Here is a 22,548-nt window from a genome sequence, read left to right on the forward strand (position 1 = left end):
CCCCCAGGCAGCCTGTCTGACAGTTCTGTATGAGTTCAGAACAGCGCTTTCTAGAAGTTACCATAGAATCGGTATGTTTGTTCCCCAAGTGCCGAACCTCCACTGGACTCTGGCCTAGATGAAAGAAACAAAATCAGAGGGGATGACTGTCATTTCCTGCAGCCCAGACCCCTCTTGTCCTTGGTGTGAGCTGAGACTGAAGGTCTCTCAGCTCAGCATTTGGGTGGACAGCTTCTGTACCTGCCAGACAGCAGGAGTTACGTGTGAGGGTTTTTGCTTTTGAATCCGTTTTTACCATGGCAAAACACATCTAACATGAAAGTTGCCGTCTCGGCTGAGTCTGAGCGTGCAGGTCACGGGCTCTGTGTCCCTCCACAGTGCTTGCAGCCGTCCCGCCCCCCCCCTCCCCCGCCCCCCGGCATCTGCAGAACTTTGCTATCAGCCCAGACTGTTCGTTTCATTGTCGTTCTTGGTTTCTGCTCCCCTGAGAGCCACGTGGTCGTCACCCTGGCTCCTGTCTGTGGTAATTAAGTGTCAGTGTGTCTTGATTGTGCAAAAGCGCCATCAGAGCCACGGCCCTCACGCATTCCCCCGCCCTTGGCCCACCCACCCGCAGCACGGGGAGGTCCTGCCTCTGAAGATCGTGACCTACGCGGCCGTGTCCTTGTCGCTGGCCGCGCTGCTGGTGGCCTTCGTGCTCCTGGCGCTGGTGCGGACGCTGCGCTCCAACCTGAACGGCATCCACAGGAACCTCATCGCCGCGCTCTTCTCCTCCCAGCTGGTCTTTGTCATCGGGATCGCCCAGACCGAGAACCCGGTGAGGACCCTGCCCCCACCTGGGCGCACGCACGGGCCGACCTTCCTCCAGGGCTGGAGCAGGAGGGGTCCTCTCACCCGTTCTTGGGGCCGGGCGGCGTGTCTGCGGCCATTTCCAGGGATGGGTGAGGCTGGGGAGTCTGGTGGGAAGCTGGGGACCCAGGCCCAGCACGTGGGCGTGTTGCTTTGCCCTCGGCAGGAATCTCCCTGCAAGGTCACCTTGGGAGCCAAGGGCTCTGTGCGCGTCAGCGCTCACTTTCCTGATCCAGATGCTTTGTGATTACATCAGAGAGTACACTTGTGAGACCCCAGAGTCCTGCGAGCCGTCACTTGAGCCTGAAGTCATCCCTGTGGGGCCACATCTCCCAGCCCTGCACTTTCTGGGGAGTCACGGCCACACTCTCCGTGAAAGCACTGGTTCTGGACAGGCCAGAACTCGGTGATGCGGTGGTCCGGGTCGGCAAGGTGACAAGAGAAGGGAGCTTGTGGAGAGAGAGAATTGTGGGGGAGAGGAGGGAGGGTGAACGTCAGTGTGATCGCGTTAAATACGGGGCGTCTTGCTCTAGCCACCCCAGGTCACGTGGGCTCCTGGGGTGTCACGTGGATTCATGGGGTGTTACCTAGGCTCCTGGAAGTTATCGTTAGGTGATTATACATTTGATATGATGGACCTCACAGAAAAATCCAGACCAACCTACAGACACATTATGAGAAATAATTAAAGAGTTTAGCAAGGTAGCTGCCTATTATGGGGCTAGATGTATATAATCAGTTGCATTCTTGCCCACCAGCCACAGTGTATTTAAAAGGTAACGTACAAAGGAGGGGGGTGGAAACGACAGCACTTGGAGAACCTGGTCGAGACTGAAGTGGTTTGGCTTCAGGGAGGAGAGGATAAGATACTGGCTGCAGCCAGAGTGGGGGCAGGGTGCAGGCACTTCCGTAGGACGTGAGGGATCTGAGCCCCAGAGGAATGCTGGCAGGGCTGGGTTGAGGTCCCTGGTGCCTGGGGTAGGGACCTGCCCTAAGGGGAGAGAAAGGCAAGAAGGAGGAGGGAGGCTTGTGGCTTGGTCCCCGGCTGGCTGTGAGTGGCTTTTCCTTTTTCACAAAGGAGGTTTTCAGAGACCAGGGGTCACAACCCCTCGATGGGGGTGAAGGAGGAGGCACCGGCTCTGTGCCCAAGGCTTTACCTGCATGCTCTGGCTCCTGGCAACCTCCCTGGGGCCCTGGGGGGTAGCAGCATTCCTGCTCACAGGTGGGGAGCCCCGGGGCTGGCCAGATTGGGTGACCTGGTGAGGGACGAGAGTTCATCATGTCTGAGTTCATGGGTCCATCATAAATGGTGACCCCGATGGCCCTGGAACTGACCATCACATGTGCAAATGTAGTGACGGCAGGAAGTTCAGAGTTTACTCAGCTAATTCCGATCTCTCCCGCGGTGAGCAGGGGGCCCTTACCCTTTCAGGGGGCATTCCAGCTGCCACCTGCTCCTGACATAAGTGTCGTTTCTCTGTCCCTCATGCAGTGAGGACTTGTGGTTGTCACTGTGTTGAATCTACCCAAGACCCAGACCCGGGAAGAACTGCAGTCTCCCGTCCACTGTCTCAGACTCAGACATGGATGGTGGGTCAGCAGCGTCAGGTGCCAACTTGGCACTGCAGTAGCTGATGGGAGCGCTGGGCCAGCTCAGAGGATGGCTGAGCAGGACGGTCCCGTCACTGTCCAGTGGGAGGGGCCCGGATCTCTGGTCATCTCTGTTGGCAGGCAGCCCTGTGCCATGGACAGCCATGACCAGGTCTATGTTTTGGTAAACAGACGGTGGTGACAGGGAAGAGGGGTGGGTAGGGCTGAGGCTGGAGGTCAGAGAGGCACTAGGACGGCATCTTCCTGGGTCTGGGGGCTGGAGCCACAGCCAGGATGGGGTCAGGAGGAGAGGGCCTGGACCAGGCGGACATGGAGGAAGGGGGCAGGGGGCGCGATGCCTCGAGTGTCCAGAAGGGAGCGCCACCAGGTGAGCTGGGAACAGTGGCAGGTGAGCCTGGACACGCCGGTCCTCAGGGGCTGAGGCAAGCGCAGAGCTGGGTGTGGGGGACAGCCCTCACTGCAGGAGGAAGTGTGTCTGTGAGAGTGGACGGCCCGGAGAGGATGCAGTTAGTAAAAAGACACAGCATTCCTGGCTCGCTGGCCCGGGGGCCCTTGCAGGTTGGAGCTTTCCCTTCTCTGAGCTTCCGGAGGAGGGTGTTAGGGAGAGAGGCAGGGCGTCCAAGCAGACGACCTTGAGAGGGTGCCATGATGACCTTGGCGGCTTGCCAGGCCTGGCACAGAGGACGGGCCCGTGTTTGTCAGGCCCCCAGGGCAGACGGGGTGCTGGACTGGCTGGGCTGCCCCTCTGCACCCACTGGCTCAGCACGCCTCTCCCTGCCCGCATGTCCCTGTCCCTGCGTCAGCCGGAGGCAGGGGGAGGGGGGCTGTGTGACTCAGGGCAAAACCCCTCAAGGGTGTCTTTGAGAGGTCTGAACAGAGGGACGGAGAGCTGGGGATGGGCCACTCCTCGCAACCAAACCTGGCGTGAGAAACGCTCAGAGGCTGTCGTTAGCTTCAAGCTCTGACTCACCGGCCCCTGGAAGGAGAGCTGAACGGCCTCCACGCGCTGGTGAACACGAATAAGAGGAATGCCGTGCACATAATTCTGGGGCCTGGCACCACGCCTGGTTTTGATGGGTTTTCTGTAAACTCAAGTCCCCTCTCCAGGCGAGGTTTTCATCTCCCAGATTACTGGCAGGTTGAAATGATTTATTGTGCATTAGTGTTTGCCTTTGTTCTGTTTCTGGAAATGGTAGTACCTTTGGTGCAGAAACCCCTGCATGTATGGTCCCATTACATTTTAAAACGTCGGCTTCTGACACTTTTTTTCCCCAAAGGTGGTTTTGTGGGTTTACTTTTTACGTTATATGAGGCAGCACACCAGCCTCTTCCCCCTTCTTCATTCTGCTGAGCCAACCGTGGGTCAAAGGTGTCTCAGTGGTAAAGAATTCTCCTGCCAATGCTGGAGACGCAGGTTCAATCCCTGAGTCATGAAGATCCCCTGGAGGAGGAAATGGCAACCCACTCCAGTATTCTTGCCTGGAGAATCCATGGACAGAGGAGCCTGGCGGGCTTCAGTCCACAGGGTTGCAAAGAGTCGGACACGACTGAGCACACACATGAGCCAACTGCTCTGCACAGCGGGCCTGGGGGTTGGTATGGGGCGGACGCCGCCTCAGGCTCACCCTTTGCGGCCAGGCTGACAGCTCTGCCCATCCCTAAGGGTGGACTCCCCCGTTTCCTGTGCAGCGTCGGAGGCAGAGGGCGTGTCTCCAGGCATCACTAAGATTCTGTTTCTGCTTCTGCTTGGGTTCGCGCTTTGTGTGCATCTGACAGATGTTAATCCTAAAATGGGCCCCTCCCACATGGCCGGGCTCTGTTCCTGGAGCAAACACCAGGTGGACTCAATCAATGGCAGGTGTCTGTTGGGGTGGAAGTGTCTCCTTGGCACAGACACTGAGACCCGGGTCGGGCTGGCCAGACAGCAGTGAGGATTGGACAGGATGTCTCAGGGGGCGTGGCCCAGCTGGGTGTGGCTCTACAGGGGGTGTGGCCCCGCGGGGCGTGGCTCCGCGGGGGTGTGGTACCCCTTCAGGGGCGTGGCTCCGCGGGGGGCGTGGCTCCCCAGGGGTCGACGGTGGGACCCCGCAGTGGTGACCAGGGACTTTCTCCTCCTCCCCCCATCTGTCCTTCCTCTGCTCTCCTGCCAGTCCAGCCTCCTGGGACCTGGAGGGAAGCCTGCCCAGCCTCTGGGCCTTGGGTTCCCGGACTGGGCAGCCAGCCCCCTCCCAGCAGGCTGCTCTGGGCCAAGGCAGAGGTCTTGAAGTTCCGTTCCTGGGCACCTGGGACTGGATGTGCACCAGTGGCCTCTGGCTGGACGCCTCAGATCCCAAAGTGTCCCCAGCCCCGCCCCCCCACCACTACCTTCCTCCTGTTCTTGCCCCACCTTTGGTGTCCAGGGACTCAGGGCTGGTCGCCAAGGCCCCCAGAAGCTGGGAAGCTGAGCCTCGACTGTGGAGGTTGACTTTCTCTTCCTGACACTCGACCTCACCAGCCGGGGACAGGGAAAGAGAACGAACGCCGCCCATCCTGCTTTCTTCCGCGGGAGGCAGAGGCCCCGATAAATCGGCACAGGCGCGGTGACTTCTGTCTTAGTTGATGGCGAGGTCACAGGCCTGAGGCTCCTTCCCGCCGGCCGCATCCCTGGACCGCGGGGACCTGCAGGAGAGCCCGAGTGGTGGATGAAGGCCACGGTCACCACTGGGACCACAGCCTGAGCTGTCTCCATGATACATATTTTTTAGTGTTAAATGAAATGTCCACATTTAAAATTTTGGAGTCATGAAGTGAAAATACAAGTTTCTAGCTTCTGATAAAAACTCTCGAGGCTGTGTGCACCCATCACCCCGCATTAGGCTCACTCATGGCTCTGACCCGGCTTGGAGGGCGGGTGTCCTGGGGCCCCCAGGCACCTTACTCCCTGTGCTCTGTTCCCCGTCGGGAGCCTGAGATGCTGGCATTGTTGGCGCTCAGCTGCACCTGGGTCAATCAGGGGAAACGACCGAGCTGCTTTCCTTTCTCAGACCTGCGTGCCCTCTTGTTTGGAGAATGCTGGATTTGGTCCCTCCCTGAGGCCCCACCCCCAGGCCCCCCAGCCCCTGCGGGCCCCGTGCCGTCTGGTCCGCACCCCACCCCCGCTCCCTCCAGCCCCCCACCCCCGTCCCGAGCCGCCTGGCCGGCAGCCCACCGTGCAGGGTCGCGGGCCACACTCAGCCACTGCCTCTCCCGCAGTTCCTGTGCACGGTGATCGCCATCCTCCTGCACTACGTCTACATGAGCACCTTCGCTTGGACCTTCGTGGAGAGCCTGCACGTCTACCGCATGCTGACCGAGGTGCGCAACATCGACGCGGGGCCCATGCGCTTCTACTATGTGGTGGGCTGGGGCATCCCGGCCATCGTCACAGGTGAGCATGCGCAGAGCGGCCACGCCCGGCCGGGGACTGGGCACCACTCCGGGGACCCGCAGGGCATCTCAGGAACCCACGTCAGGGCCCCCAAGTGCTGGCGGGGGAGCTCTCTGGCCTCCTCCTGGGCACCTAGCACCTACATCTGCTCACAGGAGTGTGATCACTCAGTGTCTCCTGTCAAGTGTGAGCACATTGAGGGTTGGGCTCAGACCATTCAGGGTTCCGTCTGTGGCACCTAACACAAAAACTCCCATGTCTGCCTGGTTTGTGGACAGATGGGTGACTGGATGGATGGTGAATGATGGACAGATGGATGGGTGGACCGGTCGGTGAGTTGATGGATGGGTGGGTAGATGGATGGATAGGTAGATGAGTGGATGGGTGGATGGATGGATGAGTGGGTGGATGGATGGATGGAGAGATGGGTGGATTGATGGAGGGTGGATGGATGGATAGGTAGATGAATGGTTCGATCAATGGATGGATGAATGGATGGATGGATAGGTAGATGAGTGGATGGGTGGATGGATGGATGAGTGAGTGGATGGATGGATGGAGAGATGGGTGGATTGATGGAGGGTGGATGGATGGATAGGTAGATGAGTGGTTCGATCAATGGATGGATGAATGGATGGATGGATAGGTAGATGAGTGGATGGGTGGATGGATGGATGAGTGGGTGGATGGATGGATGGAGAGATGGGTGGATTGATGGAGGGTGGATGGATGGATAGGTAGATGAGTGGTTCGATCAATGGATGGATGAATGGATGGATGGATAGGTAGATGAGTGGATGGGTGGATGGATGGATGAGTGGGTAGGATGGATGGATGGGTGGATGGAGAGATGGATGGATGGGTGGGTAGGATGGGGGGATAGGTTGATGAGTGGTTGGGTCAATGGGTGGATGAGTGGATGGATGGATAGGTAGATGAGTGGATGGGTGGATAGGTTGATGAGTGGTTGGGTCAATGGGTGGACGGGTGGATGGATGGATAGGTAGATGAGTGGATGGGTGGATAGGTAGATGAGTGGATGGGGGGATAGGTAGATGAGTGGTTGGGTCAATGGGTGGATGAGTGGATGGGTGGATAGGTTGATGAGTGGTTGGGTCAATGGGTGGACGGGTGGATGGATGGATAGGTAGATGAGTGGATGGGTGGATAGGTAGATGAGTGGATGGGGGGATAGGTTGATGAGTGGTTGGGTCAATGGGTGGACGGGTGGATGGATGGATAGGTAGATGAGTGGATGCGGGGATAGGTTGATGAGTGGTTGGGTCAATGGGTGGATGAATGGATGGATGGATAGGTAGATGAGTGGATGGGGGGATAGGTTGATGAGTGGTTGGGTCAATGGGTGGATGAATGGATGGATGGATAGGTAGATGAGTGGTTGGGTGGATAGGTAGATGAGTGGATGGGGGGATAGGTTGATGAGTGGTTGGGTCAATGGGTGGATGAGTGGATGGATGGATAGGTAGATGAGTGGATGGGTGGATAGGTTGATGAGTGGTTGGGTCAATGGGTGGATGAGTGGATGGGTGGATAGGTAGATGAGTGGATGGGGGGATAGGTTGATGAGTGGTTGGGTCAATGGGTGGATGAGTGGATGGATGGATAGGTAGATGAGTGGATTGGTGGATAGGTTGATGAGTGGTTGGGTCAATGGGTGGATGAGTGGATGGGTGGATAGGTAGATGAGTGGATGGGGGAATAGGTTGATGAGTGGTTGGGTTAATGGGTGGATGAGTGGATGGATGGATAGGTAGATGAGTGGATGGGGGGATAGGTTGATGAGTGGTTGGGTCAATGGGTGGATGAGTGGATGGGTGGATAGGTAGATGAGTGGATGGGGGGATAGGTTGATGAGTGGTTGGGTCAATGGGTGGATGAGTGGATGGATGGATAGGTAGATGAGTGGATGGGGGGATAGGTTGATGAGTGGTTGGGTCAATGGGTGGATGAGTGGATGGATGGATAGGTAGATGAGTGGATGGGGGGATAGGTTGATGAGTGGTTGGGTCAATGGGTGGATGAGTGGATGGGTGGATAGGTAGATGAGTGGATGGGGGGATGGATGGATGAGTGGGTAGGATGAATGGATGGGTGGATGGATGGATGAGTGGTTGGGTCAATGGGTGGATGAGTGGATGGGTGGATAGGTAGATGAGTGGATGGGGGGATAGGTTGATGAGTGGTTGGGTCAATGGGTGGATGAGTGGATGGATGGATAGGTAGATGAGTGGATGGGTGGATAGGTTGATGAGTGGTTGGGTCAATGGGTGGATGAGTGGATGGGTGGATAGGTAGATGAGTGGATGGGGGGATAGGTTGATGAGTGGTTGGGTCAATGGGTGGATGAGTGGATGGATGGATAGGTAGATGAGTGGATGGGGGTATAGGTTGATGAGTGGTTGGGTCAATGGGTGGATGAGTGGATGGGTGGATAGGTAGATGAGTGGATGGGGGGATGGATGGATGAGTGGGTAGGATGAATGGATGGGTGGATGGATGGATGAGTGGTTGGGTCAATGGGTGGATGAGTGGATGGGTGGATAGGTAGATGAGTGGATGGGTGGATGGATGGATGAGTGGTTGGGTCAATGGGTGGATGAGTGGATGGATGGATAGGTAGATGAGTGGATGGGTGGATGGATGGATGAGTAGTTGGGTCAATGGGTGGATGAGTGGATGGGTGGATAGGTAGATGAGTAGATGGGGGGATGGATGGATGAGTGGTTGGGTCAATAGGTGCATGAGTGGATGGATGGATAGGTAGATGAGTGGATGGGGGGATGGATGGATGAGTGGTTGGGTCAATGGGTGGATGAGTGGATGGATGGATAGGTAGATGAGTGGATGGGGGGATGGATGGATGAGTGGTTGGGTCAATGGGTGGATGAGTGGATGGATGGATAGGTAGATGAGTGGATGGGGGGATGGATGGATGAGTGGTTGGGTCGATGGGTGGATGAGTGGATGGGTGGATAGGTAGATGAGTGGATGGGTGGATGGATGGATGAGTGGTTGGGTCAATGGGTGGATGAGTGGATGGATGGATAGGTAGATGAGTGGATGGGTGGATGGATGGATGAGTGGTTGGGTCAATGGGTGGATGAGTGGATGGGTGGATAGGTAGATGAGTGGATGGGGGGATGGATGGATGAGTGGTTGGGTCAATGGGTGGATGAGTGGATGGGTGGATAGGTAGATGAGTGGATGGGTGGATGGATGGATGAGTGGTTGGGTCAATGGGTGGATGAGTGGATGGATGGATAGGTAGATGAGTGGATGGGTGGATGGATGGATGAGTGGTTGGGTCAATGGGTGGATGAGTGGATGGATGGATAGGTAGATGAGTGGATGGGGGGATGGATGGATGAGTGGTTGGGTCAATGGGTGGATGAGTGGATGGGTGGATAGGTAGATGAATGGATGGGGGGATGGATGGATGAGTGGTTGGGTCAATGGGTGGATGAGTGGATGGGTGGATAGGTAGATGAGTGGATGGGGGGATGGATGGATGAGTGGTTGGGTCAATGGGTGGATGAGTGGATGGATGGATAGGTAGATGAGTGGATGGGGGGATGGATGGATGAGTGGTTGGGTCAATGGGTGGATGAGTGGATGGGTGGATAGGTAGATGAGTGGATGGGGGGATGGATGGATGAGTGGTTGGGTCAATGGGTGGATGAGTGGATGGGTGGATAGGTAGATGAGTGGATGGGTGGATGGATGGATGAGTGGTTGGGTCAATGGGTGGATGAGTGGATGGGTGGATAGGTAGATGAGTGGATGGGTGGATGGATGGATGAGTGGTTGGGTCAATGGGTGGATGAGTGGATGGGTGGATAGGTAGATGAGTGGATGGGTGGATGGATGGATGAGTGGTTGGGTCAATGGGTGGATGAGTGGATGGATGGATAGGTAGATGAGTGGATGGGTGGATGGATGGATGAGTGGTTGGGTCAATGGGTGGATGAGTGGATAGTTGGATAGGTAGATGAGTGGATGGGGGGATGGATGGATGAGTGGTTGGGTCAATGGGTGGATGAGTGGATGGATGGATAGGTAGATGAGTGGATGGGGGGATGGATGGATGAGTGGTTGGGTCAATGGGTGGATGAGTGGATGGATGGATAGGGAGATGAGTGGATGGGGGGATGGATGGATGAGTGGTTGGGTCAATGGGTGGATGAGTGGATGGGTGGATAGGTAGATGAGTGGATGGGGGGATGGATGGATGAGTGGTTGGGTCAATGGGTGGATGAGTGGATGGGGGGATGGATGGATGAGTGGTTGGGTCAATGGGTGGATGAGTGGATGGGTGGATAGGTAGATGAGTGGATGGGGGGATGGATGGATGAGTGGTTGGGTCAATGGGTGGATGAGTGGATGGATGGATAGGTAGATGAGTGGATGGGGGGATGGATGGATGAGTGGTTGGGTCAATGGGTGGATGAGTGGATGGGTGGATAGGTAGATGAGTGGATGGGGGGATGGATGGATGAGTGGTTGGGTCAATGGGTGGATGAGTGGATGGGTGGATAGGTAGATGAGTGGATGGGGGGATGGATGGATGAGTGGTTGGGTCAGTGGGTGGATGAATGGATGGGTGGATAGGTAGATGAGTGGATGGGGGGATGGATGGATGAGTGGTTGGGTCAATGGGTGGATGAGTGGATGGGGGGATGGATGGATGAGTGATTGGGTCAATGGGTGCATGAGTGGATGGATGGATAGGTAGATGAGTGGATGGGGGGATGGATGGATGAGTGGTTGGGTCAATGGGTGGATGAGTGGATGGGTGGATAGGTAGATGAGTGGATGGGGGGATGGATGGATAAATGGTTGGGTCAATGGGTGGATGAGTGGATGGGTGGATAGGTAGATGAGTGGATGGGGGGATGGATGGATGAGTGGTTGGGTCAATGGGTGGATGAGTGGATGGGTGGATAGGTAGATGAGTGGATGGGGGGATGGATGGATGAGTGGTTGGGTCAATGGGTGGATGAATGGATGGGTGGATAGGTAGATGAGTGGATGGGGGGATGGATGGATGAGTGGTTGGGTCAATGGGTGGATGAGTGGATGGGGGGATGGATGGATGAGTGGTTGGGTCAATGGGTGGATGAGTGGATGGGGGGATGGATGGATGAGTGGTTGGGTCAATGGGTGCATGAGTGGATGGGGGGATGGATGGATGAGTGGTTGGGTCAATGGGTGCATGAGTGGATGGATGGATAGGTAGATGAGTGGATGGGGGGATGGATGGATGAGTGGTTGGGTCAATGGGTGGATGAGTGGATGGGTGGATAGGTAGATGAGTGGATGGGGGGATGGATGGATGAGTGGTTGGGTCAATGGGTGGATGAGTGGATGGGTGGATAGGTAGATGAGTGGATGGGGGGATGGATGGATGAGTGGTTGGGTCAATGGGTGGATGAGTGGATGGGTGGATAGGTAGATGAGTGGATGGGTGGATGGATGGATGAGTGGTTGGGTCAATGGGTGGATGAGTGGATGGGTGGATAGGTAGATGAGTGGATGGGGGGATGGATGGATGAGTGGTTGGGTCAATGGGTGGATGAGTGGATGGGTGGATAGGTAGATGAGTGGATGGGTGGATGGATGGATGAGTGGTTGGGTCAATGGGTGGATGAGTGGATGGATGGATAGGTAGATGAGTGGATGGGGGGATGGATGGATGAGTGGTTGGGTCAATGGGTGGATGAGTGGATGAGTGGATAGGTAGATGAGTGGATGGGTGGATGGATGGATGAGTGGTTGGGTCAATGGGTGGATGAGTGGATGGATGGATAGGTAGATGAGTGGATGGGTGGATGGATGGATGAGTGGTTGGGTCAATGGGTGGATGAGTGGATGGATGGATAGGTAGATGAGTGGATGGGGGGATGGATGGATGAGTGGTTGGGTCAATGGGTGGATGAGTGGATGGGTGGATAGGTAGATGAATGGATGGGGGGATGGATGGATGAGTGGTTGGGTCAATGGGTGGATGAGTGGATGGGTGGATAGGTAGATGAGTGGATGGGTGGATGGATGGATGAGTGGTTGGGTCAATGGGTGGATGAGTGGATGGATGGATAGGTAGATGAGTGGATGGGGGGATGGATGGATGAGTGGTTGGGTCAATGGGTGGATGAGTGGATGGATGGATAGGTAGATGAGTGGATGGGGGGATGGATGGATGAGTGGTTGGGTCAATGGGTGGATGAGTGGATGGATGTATAGGTAGATGAGTGGATGGGGGGATGGATGGATGAGTGGTTGGGTCAATGGGTGGATGAGTGGATGGGTGGATAGGTAGATGAGTGGATGGGGGGATGGATGGATGAGTGGTTGGGTCAATGGGTGGATGAGTGGATGGGTGGATAGGTAGATGAGTGGATGGGTGGATGGATGGATGAGTGGTTGGGTCAATGGGTGGATGAGTGGATGGGTGGATAGGTAGATGAGTGGATGGGTGGATGGATGGATGAGTGGTTGGGTCAATGGGTGGATGAGTGGATGGGTGGATAGGTAGATGAGTGGATGGGTGGATGGATGGATGAGTGGTTGGGTCAATGGGTGGATGAGTGGATGGATGGATAGGTAGATGAGTGGATGGGTGGATGGATGGATGAGTGGTTGGGTCAATGGGTGGATGAGTGGATGGGTGGATAGGTAGATGAGTGGATGGGTGGATGGATGGATGAGTGGTTGGGTCAATGGGTGGATGAGTGGATGGATGGATAGGTAGATGAGTGGATGGGTGGATGGATGGATGAGTGGTTGGGTCAATGGGTGGATGAGTGGATAGGTTGATAGGTAGATGAGTGGATGGGTGGATGGATGGATGAGTGGTTGGGTCAATGGGTGGATGAGTGGATGGATGGATAGGTAGATGAGTGGATGGGGGGATGGATGGATGAGTGGTTGGGTCAATGGGTGGATGAGTGGATGGATGGATAGGTAGATGAGTGGATGGGGGGATGGATGGATGAGTGGTTGGGTCAATGGGTGGATGAGTGGATGGGTGGATAGGTAGATGAGTGGATGGGGGGATGGATGGATGAGTGGTTGGGTCAATGGGTGGATGAGTGGATGGGTGGATAGGTAGATGAGTGGATGGGGGGATGGATGGATGAGTGGTTGGGTCAATGGGTGGATGAGTGGATGGGTGGATAGGTAGATGAGTGGATGGGGGGATGGATGGATGAGTGGTTGGGTCAATGGGTGGATGAGTGGATGGGTGGATAGGTAGATGAGTGGATGGGGGGATGGATGGATGAGTGGTTGGGTCAATGGGTGGATGAGTGGATGGATGGATAGGTAGATGAGTGGATGGGGGGATGGATGGATGAGTGGTTGGGTCAATGGGTGGATGAGTGGATGGGTGAATAGGTAGATGAGTGGATGGGGGGATGGATGGATGAGTGGTTGGGTCAATGGGTGGATGAGTGGATGGGTGGATAGGTAGATGAGTGGATGGGGGGATGGATGGATGAGTGGTTGGGTCAATGGGTGGATGAATGGATGGGTGGATAGGTAGATGAGTGGATGGGGGGATGGATGGATGAGTGGTTGGGTCAATGGGTGGATGAGTGGATGGGGGGATGGATGGATGAGTGATTGGGTCAATGGGTGCATGAGTGGATGGATGGATAGGTAGATGAGTGGATGGGGGGATGGATGGATGAGTGGTTGGGTCAATGGGTGGATGAGTGGATGGGTGGATAGGTAGATGAGTGGATGGGGGGATGGATGGATAAGTGGTTGGGTCAATGGGTGGATGAGTGGATGGGTGGATAGGTAGATGAGTGGATGGGGGGATGGATGGATGAGTGGTTGGGTCAATGGGTGGTGAGTGGATGGGTGGATAGGTAGATGAGTGGATGGGGGGATGGATGGATGAGTGGTTGGGTCAATGGGTGGATGAATGGATGGGTGGATAGGTAGATGAGTGGATGGGGGGATGGATGGATGAGTGGTTGGGTCAATGGGTGGATGAGTGGATGGGGGGATGGATGGATGAGTGGTTGGGTCAATGGGTGCATGAGTGGATGGATGGATAGGTAGATGAGTGGATGGGGGGATGGATGGATGAGTGGTTGGGTCAATGGGTGGATGAGTGGATGGGTGGATAGGTAGATGAGTGGATGGGGGGATGGATGGATGAGTGGTTGGGTCAATGGGTGGATGAGTGGATGGGTGGATAGCTAGATGAGTGGATGGGGGGATGGATGGATGAGTGGTTGGGTCAATGGGTGGATGAGTGGATGGGTGGATAGGTAGATGAGTGGATGGGGGGATGGATGGATGAGTGGTTGGGTCAATGGGTGGATGAGTGGATGGGTGGATAGGTAGATGAGTGGATGGGGGGATGGATGGATGAGTGGTTGGGTCAATGGGTGGATGAGTGGATGGGTGGATAGGTAGATGAGTGGATGGGGGGATGGATGGATGAGTGGTTGGGTCAATGGGTGGATGAGTGGATGGGGGGATGGATGGATGAGTGGTTGGGTCAATGGGTGGATGAGTGGATGGGGGGATGGATGGATGAGTGGTTGGGGGGATGGATGGATGAGTGGTTGGTTCAATGGGTGGATGAGTGGTTGGGTCAGTGGGTGGATGAGTGGATGGGGGGATGAATGGATGAGTGTGGGTCAATGGGTGGATGAGTGGATGGGGTGATGGATGGATGAGTGGTTGGGTCAATGGGTGGATGAGTTGTTGGGTCAATGGGTGGATGAGTGGATGGGGGGATGGATGGATGAGTGGTTGGGTCAATGGGTGGATGAGTGGATGGGGGGATGGATGGATGAGTGGTTGGGTCAATGGGTGGATGAGTGGTTGGGTCAATGGGTGGATGAGTGGATGGGGGGATGGATGGATGAGTGGTTGGGTCAATGGGTGGATGAGTGGATGGGGGGATGGGTGGATGAGTGGATGGGGGGATGGATGGATGAGTGGTTGGGTCAATGGGTGGATGAGTGGATGGGGGGATGGATGGATGAGTGGTTGGGTCAATGGGTGGATGAGTGGTTGGGTCAATGGGTGGATGAGTGGATGGGGGGATGGATGGATGAGTGTGGGTCAATGGGTGGATGAGTGGATGGGGGGATGGATGGATGAGTGGTTGGGTCAATGGGTGGATGAGTGGATGGGTGGATAGGTAGATGAGTGGATGGGGGGATGGATGGATGAGTGGTTGGGTCAATGGGTGGATGAGTGGATGGGTGGATAGGTAGATGAGTGGATGGGGGGATGGATGGATGAGTGGTTGGGTCAATGGGTGGATGAGTGGATGGGTGGATAGGTAGATGAGTGGATGGGGGGATGGATGGATGAGTGGTTGGGTCAATGGGTGGATGAGTGGATGGATGGATAGGTAGATGAGTGGATGGGGGGATGGATGGATGAGTGGTTGGGTCAATGTGTGGATGAGTGGATGGATGGATAGGGAGATGAGTGGATGGGGGGATGGATGGATGAGTGGTTGGGTCAATGGGTGGATGAGTGGATGGGTGGATAGGTAGATGAGTGGATGGGGGGATGGATGGATGAGTGGTTGGGTCAATGGGTGGATGAGTGGATGGGGGGATGGATGGATGAGTGGTTGGGTCAATGGGTGGATGAGTGGATGGGTGGATAGGTAGATGAGTGGATGGGGGGATGGATGGATGAGTGGTTGGGTCAATGGGTGGATGAGTGGATGGATGGATAGGTAGATGAGTGGATGGGGGGATGGATGGATGAGTGGTTGGGTCAATGGGTGGATGAGTGGATGGGTGGATAGGTAGATGAGTGGATGGGGGGATGGATGGATGAGTGGTTGGGTCAATGGGTGGATGAGTGGATGGGTGGATAGGTAGATGAGTGGATGGGGGGATGGATGGATGAGTGGTTGGGTCAGTGGGTGGATGAATGGATGGGTGGATAGGTAGATGAGTGGATGGGGGGATGGATGGATGAGTGGTTGGGTCAATGGGTGGATGAGTGGATGGGGGGATGGATGGATGAGTGATTGGGTCAATGGGTGCATGAGTGGATGGATGGATAGGTAGATGAGTGGATGGGGGGATGGATGGATGAGTGGTTGGGTCAATGGGTGGATGAGTGGATGGGTGGATAGGTAGATGAGTGGATGGGGGGATGGATGGATAAGTGGTTGGGTCAATGGGTGGATGAGTGGATGGGTGGATAGGTAGATGAGTGGATGGGGGGATGGATGGATGAGTGGTTGGGTCAATGGGTGGATGAGTGGATGGGTGGATAGGTAGATGAGTGGATGGGGGGATGGATGGATGAGTGGTTGGGTCAATGGGTGGATGAATGGATGGGTGGATAGGTAGATGAGTGGATGGGGGGATGGATGGATGAGTGGTTGGTCAATGGGTGGATGAGTGGATGGGGGGATGGATGGATGAGTGGTTGGGTCAATGGGTGGATGAGTGGATGGATGGATAGGTAGATGAGTGGATGGGGGGATGGATGGATGAGTGGTTCGGTCGATGGGTGGATGAGTGGATGGGTGGATAGGTAGATGAGTGGATGGGTGGATGGATGGATGAGTGGTTGGGTCAATGGGTGGATGAGTGGATGGATGGATAGGTAGATGAGTGGATGGGTGGATGGATGGATGAGTGGTTGGGTCAATGGGTGGATGAGTGGATGGGTGGATAGGTAGATGAGTGGATGGGGGGATGGATGGATGAGTGGTTGGGTCAATGGGTGGATGAGTGGATGGGTGGATAGGTAGATGAGTGGATGGGTGGATGGATGGATGAGTGGTTGGGTCAATGGGTGGATGAGTGGATGGATGGATAGGTAGATGAGTGGATGGGTGGATGGATGGATGAGTGGTTGGGTCAATGGGTGGATGAGTGGATGGATGGATAGGTAGATGAGTGGATGGGGGGATGGATGGATGAGTGGTTGGGTCAATGGGTGGATGAGTGGATGGGTGGATAGGTAGATGAGTGGATGGGGGGATGGATGGATGAGTGGTTGGGTCAATGGGTGGATGAGTGGATGGGTGGATAGGTAGATGAGTGGATGGGGGGATGGATGGATGAGTGGTTGGGTCAATGGGTGGATGAGTGGATGGGTGGATAGGTAGATGAGTGGATGGGGGGATGGATGGATGAGTGGTTGGGTCAATGGGTGGATGAGTGGATGGGTGGATAGGTAGATGAGTGGATGGGGGGATGGATGGATGAGTGGTTGGGTCAATGGGTGGATGAGTGGATGGGTGGATAGGTAGATGAGTGGATGGGTGGATGGATGGATGAGTGGTTGGGTCAATGGGTGGATGAGTGGATGGGTGGATAGGTAGATGAGTGGATGGGTGGATGGATGGATGAGTGGTTGGGTCAATGGGTGGATGAGTGGATGGATGGATAGGTAGATGAGTGGATGGGTGGATGGATGGATGAGTGGTTGGGTCAATGGGTGGATGAGTGGATAGTTGGATAGGTAGATGAGTGGATGGGGGGATGGATGGATGAGTGGTTGGGTCAATGGGTGGATGAGTGGATGGATGGATAGGTAGATGAGTGGATGGGGGGATGGATGGATGAGTGGTTGGGTCAATGGGTGGATGAGTGGATGGATGGATAGGGAGATGAGTGGATGGGGGGATGGATGGATGAGTGGTTGGGTCAATGGGTGGATGAGTGGATGGGTGGATAGGTAGATGAGTGGATGGGGGGATGGATGGATGAGTGGTTGGGTCAATGGGTGGATGAGTGGATGGGGGGATGGATGGATGAGTGGTTGGGTCAATGGGTGGATGAGTGGATGGGTGGATAGGTAGATGAGTGGATGGGGGGATGGATGGATGAGTGGTTGGGTCAATGGGTGGATGAGTGGATGGATGGATAGGTAGATGAGTGGATGGGGGGATGGATGGATGAGTGGTTGGGTCAATGGGTGGATGAGTGGATGGGTGGATAGGTAGATGAGTGGATGGGGGGATGGATGGATGAGTGGTTGGGTCAATGGGTGGATGAGTGGATGGGTGGATAGGTAGATGAGTGGATGGGGGGATGGATGGATGAGTGGTTGGGTCAGTGGGTGGATGAATGGATGGGTGGATAGGTAGATGAGTGGATGGGGGGATGGATGGATGAGTGGTTGGGTCAATGGGTGGATGAGTGGATGGGGGGATGGATGGATGAGTGATTGGGTCAATGGGTGCATGAGTGGATGGATGGATAGGTAGATGAGTGGATGGGGGGATGGATGGATGAGTGGTTGGGTCAATGGGTGGATGAGTGGATGGGTGGATAGGTAGATGAGTGGATGGGGGGATGGATGGATAAGTGGTTGGGTCAATGGGTGGATGAGTGGATGGGTGGATAGGTAGATGAGTGGATGGGGGGATGGATGGATGAGTGGTTGGGTCAATGGGTGGATGAGTGGATGGGTGGATAGGTAGATGAGTGGATGGGGGGATGGATGGATGAGTGGTTGGGTCAATGGGTGGATGAATGGATGGGTGGATAGGTAGATGAGTGGATGGGGGGATGGATGGATGAGTGGTTGGGTCAATGGGTGGATGAGTGGATGGGGGGATGGATGGATGAGTGGTTGGGTCAATGGGTGCATGAGTGGATGGATGGATAGGTAGATGAGTGGATGGGGGGATGGATGGATGAGTGGTTGGGTCAATGGGTGGATGAGTGGATGGGTGGATAGGTAGATGAGTGGATGGGGGGATGGATGGATGAGTGGTTGGGTCAATGGGTGGATGAGTGGATGGGTGGATAGGTGGATGAGTGGATGGGGGGATGGATGGATGAGTGGTTGGGTCAATGGGTGGATGAGTGGATGGGTGGATAGGTAGATGAGTGGATGGGTGGATGGATGGATGAGTGGTTGGGTCAATGGGTGGATGAGTGGATGGGTGGATAGGTAGATGAGTGGATGGGGGGATGGATGGATGAGTGGTTGGGTCAATGGGTGGATGAGTGGATGGGTGGATAGGTAGATGAGTGGATGGGTGGATGGATGGATGAGTGGTTGGGTCAATGGGTGGATGAGTGGATGGATGGATAGGTAGATGAGTGGATGGGTGGATGGATGGATGAGTGGTTGGGTCAATGGGTGGATGAGTGGATGGATGGATAGGTAGATGAGTGGATGGGGGGATGGATGGATGAGTGGTTGGGTCAATGGGTGGATGAGTGGATGGGTGGATAGGTAGATGAGTGGATGGGTGGATGGATGGATGAGTGGTTGGGTCAATGGGTGGATGAGTGGATGGATGGATAGGTAGATGAGTGGATGGGTGGATGGATGGATGAGTGGTTGGGTCAATGGGTGGATGAGTGGATGGATGGATAGGTAGATGAGTGGATGGGGGGATGGATGGATGAGTGGTTGGGTCAATGGGTGGATGAGTGGATGGGTGGATAGGTAGATGAATGGATGGGGGGATGGATGGATGAGTGGTTGGGTCAATGGGTGGATGAGTGGATGGGTGGATTGGTAGATGAGTGGATGGGTGGATGGATGGATGAGTGGTTGGGTCAATGGGTGGATGAGTGGATGGATGGATAGGTAGATGAGTGGATGGGGGGATGGATGGATGAGTGGTTGGGTCAATGGGTGGATGAGTGGATGGATGGATAGGTAGATGAGTGGATGGGGGTATGGATGGATGAGTGGTTGGGTCAATGGGTGGATGAGTGGATGGATGGATAGGTAGATGAGTGGATGGGGGGATGGATGGATGAGTGGTTGGGTCAATGGGTGGATGAGTGGATGGGTGGATAGGTAGATGAGTGGATGGGGGGATGGATGGATGAGTGGTTGGGTCAATGGGTGGATGAGTGGATGGGTGGATAGGTAGATGAGTGGATGGGTGGATGGATGGATGAGTGGTTGGGTCAATGGGTGGATGAGTGGATGGGTGGATAGGTAGATGAGTGGATGGGTGGATGGATGGATGAGTGGTTGGGTCAATGGGTGGATGAGTGGATGGGTGGATAGGTAGATGAGTGGATGGGTGGATGGATGGATGAGTGGTTGGGTCAATGGGTGGATGAGTGGATGGATGGATAGGTAGATGAGTGGATGGGTGGATGGATGGATGAGTGGTTGGGTCAATGGGTGGATGAGTGGATGGGTGGATAGGTAGATGAGTGGATGGGTGGATGGATGGATGAGTGGTTGGGTCAATGGGTGGATGAGTGGATGGATGGATAGGTAGATGAGTGGATGGGTGGATGGATGGATGAGTGGTTGGGTCAATGGGTGGATGAGTGGATAGGTTGATAGGTAGATGAGTGGATGGGTGGATGGATGGATGAGTGGTTGGGTCAATGGGTGGATGAGTGGATGGATGGATAGGTAGATGAGTGGATGGGGGGATGGATGGATGAGTGGTTGGGTCAATGGGTGGATGAGTGGATGGATGGATAGGTAGATGAGTGGATGGGGGGATGGATGGATGAGTGGTTGGGTCAATGGGTGGATGAGTGGATGGGTGGATAGGTAGATGAGTGGATGGGGGGATGGATGGATGAGTGGTTGGGTCAATGGGTGGATGAGTGGATGGGTGGATAGGTAGATGAGTGGATGGGGGGATGGATGGATGAGTGGTTGGGTCAATGGGTGGATGAGTGGATGGGTGGATAGGTAGATGAGTGGATGGGGGGATGGATGGATGAGTGGTTGGGTCAATGGGTGGATGAGTGGATGGGTGGATAGGTAGATGAGTGGATGGGGGGATGGATGGATGAGTGGTTGGGTCAATGGGTGGATGAGTGGATGGATGGATAGGTAGATGAGTGGATGGGGGGATGGATGGATGAGTGGTTGGGTCAATGGGTGGATGAGTGGATGGGTGGATAGGTAGATGAGTGGATGGGGGGATGGATGGATGAGTGGTTGGGTCAATGGGTGGATGAGTGGATTGGTGGATAGTTAGATGAGTGGATGGGGGGATGGATGGATGAGTGGTTGGGTCAATGGGTGGATGAATGGATGGGTGGATAGGTAGATGAGTGGATGGGGGGATGGATGGATGAGTGGTTGGGTCAATGGGTGGATGAGTGGATGGGGGGATGGATGGATGAGTGATTGGGTCAATGGGTGCATGAGTGGATGGATGGATAGGTAGATGAGTGGATGGGGGGATGGATGGATGAGTGGTTGGGTCAATGGGTGGATGAGTGGATGGGTGGATAGGTAGATGAGTGGATGGGGGGATGGATGGATAAGTGGTTGGGTCAATGGGTGGATGAGTGGATGGGTGGATAGGTAGATGAGTGGATGGGGGGATGGATGGATGAGTGGTTGGGTCAATGGGTGGTGAGTGGATGGGTGGATAGGTAGATGAGTGGATGGGGGGATGGATGGATGAGTGGTTGGGTCAATGGGTGGATGAATGGATGGGTGGATAGGTAGATGAGTGGATGGGGGGATGGATGGATGAGTGGTTGGGTCAATGGGTGGATGAGTGGATGGGGGGATGGATGGATGAGTGGTTGGGTCAATGGGTGCATGAGTGGATGGATGGATAGGTAGATGAGTGGATGGGGGGATGGATGGATGAGTGGTTGGGTCAATGGGTGGATGAGTGGATGGGTGGATAGGTAGATGAGTGGATGGGGGGATGGATGGATGAGTGGTTGGGTCAATGGGTGGATGAGTGGATGGGTGGATAGCTAGATGAGTGGATGGGGGGATGGATGGATGAGTGGTTGGGTCAATGGGTGGATGAGTGGATGGGTGGATAGGTAGATGAGTGGATGGGTGGATGGATGGATGAGTGGTTGGGTCAATGGGTGGATGAGTGGATGGGTGGATAGGTAGATGAGTGGATGGGGGGATGGATGGATGAGTGGTTGGGTCAATGGTTGGATGAGTGGATGGGTGGATAGGTAGATGAGTGGATGGGGGGATGGATGGATGAGTGGTTGGGTCAATGGGTGGATGAGTGGATGGGTGGATAGGTAGATGAGTGGATGGGGGGATGGATGGATGAGTGGTTGGGTCAATGGGTGGATGAGTGGATGGGGGGATGGATGGATGAGTGGTTGGGTCAATGGGTGGATGAGTGGTTGGGTCAATGGGTGGATGAGTGGATGGGGGGATGGATGGATGAGTGGTTGGGGGGATGGATGGATGAGTGGTTGGGTCAATGGGTGGATGAGTGGTTGGGTCAATGGGTGGATGAGTGGATGGGGGGATGAATGGATGAGTGTGGGTCAATGGGTGGATGAGTGGATGGGGTGATGGATGGATGAGTGGTTGGGTCAATGGGTGGATGAGTGGTTGGGTCAATGGGTGGATGAGTGGATGGGGGGATGGATGGATGAGTGGTTGGGTCAATGGGTGGATGAGTGGATGGGGGGATGGATGGATGAGTGGTTGGGTCAATGGGTGGATGAGTGGTTGGGTCAATGGGTGGATGAGTGGATGGGGGGATGGATGGATGAGTGGTTGGGTCAATGGGTGGATGAGTGGATGGGGGGATGGGTGGATGAGTGGATGGGGGGATGGATGGATGAGTGGTTGGGTCAATGGGTGGATGAGTGGATGGGGGGATGGATGGATGAGTGGTTGGGTCAATGGGTGGATGAGTGGTTGGGTCAATGGGTGGATGAGTGGATGGGGGGATGGATGGATGAGTGTGGGTCAATGGGTGGATGAGTGGATGG

General features: G+C 55.0%; 1 protein-coding gene across 1 annotated transcript in view; it reads left to right on the forward strand.

Annotated features, from left to right (window-relative positions):
• CELSR1 (cadherin EGF LAG seven-pass G-type receptor 1) overlaps positions 1–22,548 on the forward strand; it is a 162,720-nt gene that overhangs the window by 127,426 nt on the left and 12,746 nt on the right. Inside the window, exons 24-25 of the mRNA XM_061125630.1 lie at positions 617–817; positions 5,692–5,866. Of these exons, the coding sequence (XP_060981613.1) occupies positions 617–817; positions 5,692–5,866 (376 nt within the window). The remainder of the gene's footprint in view (positions 1–616; positions 818–5,691; positions 5,867–22,548) is intronic.

This window comes from Dama dama, chromosome 22 (genome assembly GCF_033118175.1).
Source record: "Dama dama isolate Ldn47 chromosome 22, ASM3311817v1, whole genome shotgun sequence".
Classification (NCBI taxonomy): Eukaryota; Metazoa; Chordata; class Mammalia; order Artiodactyla; family Cervidae; genus Dama; species Dama dama.